The sequence below is a fragment of the Penaeus monodon genome, chromosome 5 (assembly GCF_015228065.2).
Source record: "Penaeus monodon isolate SGIC_2016 chromosome 5, NSTDA_Pmon_1, whole genome shotgun sequence".
In the NCBI taxonomy this organism is placed as follows: Eukaryota; Metazoa; Arthropoda; class Malacostraca; order Decapoda; family Penaeidae; genus Penaeus; species Penaeus monodon.
In genome coordinates, this window is record NC_051390.1 from 12,867,728 (window position 1) to 12,874,726 (window position 6,999).

The 6,999-nt window shown below is 44.0% G+C and overlaps 1 protein-coding gene across 1 annotated transcript; it reads left to right on the plus strand.

The window, feature by feature from the left end:
• The first annotated feature begins 3,859 nt into the window (after positions 1-3,859).
• LOC119572989 lies at positions 3,860-6,773 on the plus strand. The gene is made up of 4 exons (XM_037919971.1): positions 3,860-4,039; positions 5,847-5,978; positions 6,198-6,430; positions 6,599-6,773. The coding sequence occupies exons 1-3, from the start codon at positions 3,967-3,969 to the stop codon at positions 6,317-6,319; spliced, it is 327 nt and encodes a 108-aa protein (XP_037775899.1). The 5' UTR covers positions 3,860-3,966; the 3' UTR covers positions 6,320-6,430; positions 6,599-6,773.
• Positions 6,774-6,999: the final 226 nt, after the last annotated feature.

Sequence of the window (6,999 nt, forward strand, 5' to 3'; positions counted from 1 at the left end):
AACTACAGAAAATTTAAATAAAATCAGTTCTCAGAAACACAAAAATCTTTCATCCAGCGCGGCTTTCTTCGCTCTCGCTGGGGTCTCTCTGGAGAAGGTGTGGGCGGCGGTAGATTGGCAGTGGCACCCAGAGGGTTATCTCCTGTCCCAAGACCTGGCTCATGGTCACCATTGACGTCTGCTGCATCGCCCTCACCGTCCAAATGCTCGTCCTCATCTCGGTCAGCGTCTGCCACGTCCTCATCGCCGCTACTGGGGCTAACTTCGTCTTCTTTTTCACCATGGCCCCAGGAGTAGCTTCCTGGCCCATGGTAACGCCACAGCCGGTGCGCCAAGTCCTCGAGGAAGTCAGGCAACGGCCCCACACCAACCAACTCCTTGCTCCCCGACGTCTCTTCTGGATGCTCCACTTCCTCACAAGTGCCCAGCTTTGCACCAGCTGGCACCTTCAGGTCCTTATTGGAGAAGTTAGCTACCAACACTGTAACTAACCCCTCCCCTGGTCCAACAAGGCTCCGCCCAACTGCTACGCCATCAGCCAGCTGCAGGTTTTGAATGGGCTCCACGAGGCCCTCTACTCCACGCATCACTCTTGACAGTCGACACCAGATTCTAGACTCTGTCCTGGGGGCAAGGTGCAGTCGCTCAGCTGTAACTACCTCTGCACAGCCAACCTCTGGAAGCAAGGGCACCTCTTCACCGTGCACCCTCACCAGCTTCCGTCCAAGGTCGACACATGCCTTACTCTGCGTCAGGTAGTCAAGCAGTGCTCGTCCAGATCGGCCACATACACCGGCAGCCGCTGCACCGTGCTGCCCACGCCAATACGAGCCTCCACTGGCCCCTTGAGCTGCACACAATGCCCCGTGACACCACACAGTCTCTGTGGTGCGTCTGGAAGTCGCATAGTGGCCAACATATCAGGCTGCACTAGGGTCTTCTCAGCCCCAGTGTCCACTGTCAGGCGCATGGCTTCCCATCTATTGAGCCCTCCACCTGCATCGTGCTGGTTCGACGGCAGCTTACCCAAGTCGGGGCCCGGGAACCGAGGATGGCTGGGTTTCGGCCCCCTTCTCCAGCCTGTCCGAGTTTTCCGCCTGTACCACTTCCTTAGCCTTAGGACATGCACTCGGATGGTGACCGTACCTGCCACAGTCCTTGCAGCACTGCTGGAAGGCATCAGAATCCGTCCGGTTGAGAGGACGTGTTCTCCGCTCCCTCCGACACCGACTACGTCTGTGCCCTTCCTCACCGCAGCCCCAACACAAGCCTTGGAAAGTGCTCGGGCTCACCTTCCTCAATGCTACCTTCTCCACTTTAGCCTTCTGGCCCCGGAAGTCATGGCGGGGCTGAGCAGCTGGCCCTAGGCCACTGGTTGCCTTCAGGAAGGCCTCAAACTCCAAGGCCCTCGCCAGCGCCACCTGCAAGTCCTCAGGGTGTGCCTGCTTGACGTAGATTTGCAGCTGCTGGTCCTGCAAAGCGTCAACGAAGAAATCGCGTGCCAGGACCACAATTATCTCTTCCGCAGCCGCAGGGTACGACCTCCTTACCAGCGCCTCCACATCCTGCGCCAGCTGGGACAGTGTCTCACCACGCTCACGAGTCTGCTTCTTCAAGTGGGCCCGATATACCTCGGCCTGGTGGTGGTGCCCGAAACGGCGTTTCAAAGCCTCTGCCGCGCTGGTGTAAGAGGCATGTTGGGATGGGGCAGATGCCCCAACACTTCCACCACAGGGCCCCTCAGCGCTGTTACCAGCTGCAGGGCCTTTTCTTCCTGGCTACAGCCCTGGGCAGATGCCAGCATTTCAAATTGGGCAACATATGCCTCCCAGGCCACCTTCCCGTCGTACTCAGCTGGCTTACGCCTCACAGAATGTCTGGAGGCCGAGAGGCTGCAGGGTGGAGAACGCGTGCCGTGAACTAACACGCCCGGGGGGAGGAAGGGGGTGAGGGAGGCAACGAGGCGGGTTGACCGGGTCCGAGTTTGCCGCCACCTATACCCAAGAGAGCGGTTCCGATGGGTCCCCAGCCTTCTGCAGCGACCACTGGCTCCGACACGACGCTGCGAGGCCCGGGGGTTTCCTGCCACGGACCCCAGGCAGACCCCAGTAAATCTGACACTCTGGCATCTGTTGCCAGAACCTCGTCTTCCTTCTCTGCTTGCAACGTTACTACCTTGTGACGCCGCCTTTCCTCCTTCACTTCCTCCCTCAGGCCCTGAACCTCGCCCTTCAGAGTCTGCACCTCCTCCATCAGTTCACTCTTCACGCTGTTGCAGGCCTTGTCGGTGTACTGCTGAGTTTCCATCTTCACAGATGCAAGATTGCTCTGTAGCACCTCAACAAGTCGGCAGAACTGTTCCACTGCCTTCCTTGCCTGCATCTCGACGAGATGGTGCGCCTGCTCGTGTGCCCTCTGTGCCTGCTCTTCTGCCCTTTGTGCCATTTCCTCCCTCATACTGGCCAGCATGGCAGTGATCAGGTCCATCTGGCTCGGCTTCACCTCACTCGTGCCTGCCTCAGTCATAGCCTCCTCTCCCTCATGGCTGCCACCATCTTTGGACCACATGATAAATCGGCGCTCTCACTGATCAAATATCACAAATCCCACTTCTGACACCATTTGTTACGCCGACCGCCTCGTCTCTCTGCCACCAACACAAGGCAGGCTAGGCAGACGGCGTGCTATTCACAGGGTCGTGAACACTGAACAGCTCCAAGAGGCACCGAACACCACAGCGTCCCAGAACACCAGGAGGGAAAACGCCAAGTGGCGAGGCAGGGCACGAAATAAACACACGATGACAGTCTTTCCTTTATTTACACAAGTTATTTACCCGTACACTTTTCTATAGGCACAATACAGGGGGAAACCAGCATGTCATACTGCACGATACAGCTTATAACAGGGTAACACCAGATTTATCTCAGGTCACAAGGGCACACACGAGGTTTTCACAGGAGCAGCACCCAACTGCGTCTCCTGGCTTGTTCCTCCACTCCTCCGCACACAGCCAGCTGCGTCATGTTTGCCCAGGTCCCTTCATGTTAACACATGTTTCGCACAGAGACAAAGACCCACTGGCGTAGCAATATATATATATATATATATATATATATATATATATATATATATATATATATATTTTGTGTGTGTGTGTGTGTGTGTGTGTGTGTGTGTGTGTGTGTGTGTGTGTGTGTGTGTGTGTGTGTGCGTATGTGTGTGTGTGTGTGTGTGTGTGTGTGTGTGTGTGTGTGTATACATATATATGTATATTTATAAAAATGTATATATATATACAATTTTTTTTTTACGGTAGGTTTATGTTTGAACCACCGTGATCACAGCATGATACTTAATTGTAGTTTTCATGTTGTGATGCTCTTGGAGTGAGTACGTGGTAGGATCCCCAGTTCCTTTCCACGGAGAGTGTCGGTGTTACCTTTTTTTAGGTAATCATTTTCTCTATTTATCCGGGCTTGGGATCAGCACTGACTTGAGCTGGCTTGGCCACCCAGTGGCTAGGTAGGCAATCGAGGTGAAGTTCCTTGCCCAAGGAAATAACGCGCCGGCCGCACACACACACAAATAAATGTGTGTATATACATATATATATATATATATATATATATATATATATATATATATATATATATATGTATGTATGTATATATATACATATATATATGAATATATATATATATATATATATATATATATAGGTAGAGATAGAGAATGATAGAGAGTATGTGTGTGTCTTTATGTATACCTATATATATGTATGTATATATACATACAGAGCCGCGAGTTGCAATCCATATGAATGCGTGAACTTCAATGCTTGTTACGCGAACGCTACAAATGTCAACAAACAATCCAAGGGATCGACCACGCTGCATGTAACGTGTCAAACACAAGTCTAAAACACTATAAAAGAAAGAAGAAGAAGAAGAAGAAGTGTCAAACATGTTCAAAAACATATTAGGGAAAGTACTAAAGTGTAGTGAGACACCAATTCCTCGATTTCTTTTACTTACAGGTAACTTAGGAGTCCCTAAACTTTTAGATTATTTTTGAGTGTTCAAGAAAATAAGTGTATTCTTAGTAGATTTTAAAAAATAGTATTTTGTATCGATATTTGTTACGTAAAAACTTTGGTATTAGTAGACTTACTCCACAGGAAGGACTGGTATCGATATTATTGGTGGTCATTGCAATTGGGAAGATCAGATGGCTTCCTTGCCAGTCGGCCCTTTGGAAAGATCAACAAACCCTTATGAATAATATAAGGAGTTTTCCTTTTCTGGCTCTCTGACACTTGTGTGTCAAATAAATCATTTATTCCCTCAGTCATATACATATATTATAAAGTGACTATATTTATGGTAACATAAGCTGATGTCTGTTGACTAGTTATATGGGAATTCTCGCTCTACCTATGCCAGGGTAGAGTGCATGACTGACATCCAGGAGTGCCTGATGCCAAGTCTGTCTGACACTCTCTCCAGCTGTGAATACATCAATGATTTTTTGTTTTCCTGGCATTCCAGTACGAGGGGAATTCGTTGCATTAAACAATATAGTTACTGATTCTGTACTGTGATTACAACAGAATTTAAGAATTCTATACTGTGCACACATGACCTGAACTCCCAGAAAAATCATCAATAGACATTGCATTATGACACTTTACACGTAGCCATAGCATATATAATTTGCCTTAGAAAAGATGGCTGGTTGAAACTTAACCATTACCTAATCTAGTACAATATAATTTGTAGACTACCTTAAAGGAGTTCAAGATCTTTCCATAAGATTAGTAGTGAAGGTGTGATGGCCTTTGCCAAAGCACTAAAGATAATAATTATATCTAAACTACATTCATGCCTGTTAACACTTTCTCAGCTTTCATGGTGGTTTATTGGGACCTTCATGTGAAGAGTATATTTATCACTGTGTCATTGGGTAGTATATCACTGATATTATTTTTAGTTGTTTGTTGTAAATCCTCACCTTCCCTGGAATACTGTTTACTTTATAACAGTCAGACATGACATAATTTCTGAGTTGGTTTCCATGGATTAAATTTACTGTAATTGCAACTGCAAACAGAACATTACAAGCAGTCCAATAATATCAAATTTGTTAGGATCTAAGATGTTGACCTATTTTGAGCAAATGCTGTTGTATCATTAATGAAATGTCTTATTTTAAAGGTAAGTATAATCAGATTAGGAATATTGTGCATGAGGTCACATTTGATAATAACTATGTGTCACATCAGAATCTTGTTGGAAATTGTGTGAAAGAAAGTCATAGGTTTTAATATCAGAAAGTACAAATTTATCCCTTTGCAAATATTTCTTTCTTACAATTAGGTAATTTGAGTGAGAGTTAAAATTCCTATTTCTTGTGATATGGGTTGCAAAGTGAGGGTAAATCATAAGCAGATAGTCTCAGCAAAAGGTTTGTGAGTCTTGTCAAGTTCTGCTTTATTCTAATCTTTACAAGCTCTGCTTTACTGTAATCTTTACAAGCTATGCTTTACTGCAATCTTTACAAAGATAAGACATTAGCATCATTATCATAATATCTATATTAATACTAGGTAAATAGGTAACCTCAAAATTGTGTATTCCCAAACAAGGTTTCAGTTCTCCTCGGTGGTTGAGCACATGTAGAGCCATCTGTATAGAAAAACAAAAAAACAATAACAACAAAAAGTGGATAGTACATAAACACTCAACAAATGGATTAAAGACTTGAAGTTACAAATAGGTTTCAATGAATAAGGGAAATCAAAATTAGAAGTTGAAAGTAAAGATTGTCTTGATATTGTATTCCAGACACAAGCGAAGTGTGTGGACGTGGTGTATTATGGTCAATTATGCAATCACATCTCCATAATAATGCCAGCATTATTTATCTGTCAACTGAACTGTCACCAGAACACATAAAAAGCTCTTTGAATGTTAAAGGTAAGTAAGGAAAAAAAGGAAATGAGATAATGACTAGAATAAAAAGTGTTTACTTATACAAATGCACATTTGGTACAGTAAAGCTGTTTGATGTATTTGAGTATCATATTCTAATTAGTCATATAGGAGTGTTAAGTTTTCAGATTCTGCATATAAGGCCGTCACTACCTTTATGTATAATTGTAATTCCATTACTAATTATGTATTTTATATTTCCAGAAAGCAATGGTAAATTACATTTCCATGATGCAACAGTTGACCCCTGTGGGTGGGACAATGACCAACCAAATGTAAATGTAGCACAACCACTACATAATATTATGAACAGCAGTTATGTTTAAAGGGCAGTGGGGGGTACAAAAGAAATAGTGATGGTTATACCAGCCCGGGAAAAAGATTGCTCAATCAAACCCCATTACAGCTCATACGAAGCTTGCATATTCTTGCTTCAGGTGAGACGTGGAACTTTAATTTTATTTCTATTCTTGGTGAGGATATTTTCTCTTCCACACATATTTTTAGATTTTGCATAAAGCTTTTTCCGGGGTCAATAGCACCATCATATAGTATTATCCTATAATTGTTAACCAATACCTACTACAAAACAACCATTATTGCAGAGGAACATGTGCAACAGTTGATAGTTTTGTCAGGAAGAGATGTGTTACCAGAAAATATACTGTCTGCTGTCTGCCATATAGCCTCTGTTTTTTTAAAAAAAATGCCCCCTTCCAAAACCCTTCTGTTTTAAGGTGGTATTAAAGAAGCCCTCGGGAAAAGCCCCTTAAAAGGGCGGTGATTGTTTTTTTGTTTATTTATATTTATACATATATTATGTATGTGTTGAACATTATTGTTTGCACATTTTTAACTGTTTTTGATAACAAAAAAAAGTTTTTTTACATAAAAAAGTGAAATTAAAGATTGAAAAACCTAAATTTCCCCCTGTATTGTAGTTTAAAAAAAAAACCCCAGGCTGTGGATTTTCTTTTTAATTTTTTTCCTGAAATTTTTTTTTTCT

What these genes read in the sequence shown, in the direction of transcription:
- LOC119572989 (XM_037919971.1), top strand. Translation starts at nt 3,967, where the DNA reads ATGTTCAAAAACATATTAGGGAAAGTACTAAAGTGTAGTGAGACACCA. An exon ending in TCGATTTCTTTTACTTACAG is followed by an intron (nt 4,040 to 5,846) that starts GTAACTTAGGAG and finishes ATTGTATTCCAG; the next exon opens with ACACAAGCGAAGTGTGTGGA. An exon ending in AAGCTCTTTGAATGTTAAAG is followed by an intron (nt 5,979 to 6,197) that starts GTAAGTAAGGAA and finishes TTATATTTCCAG; the next exon opens with AAAGCAATGGTAAATTACAT.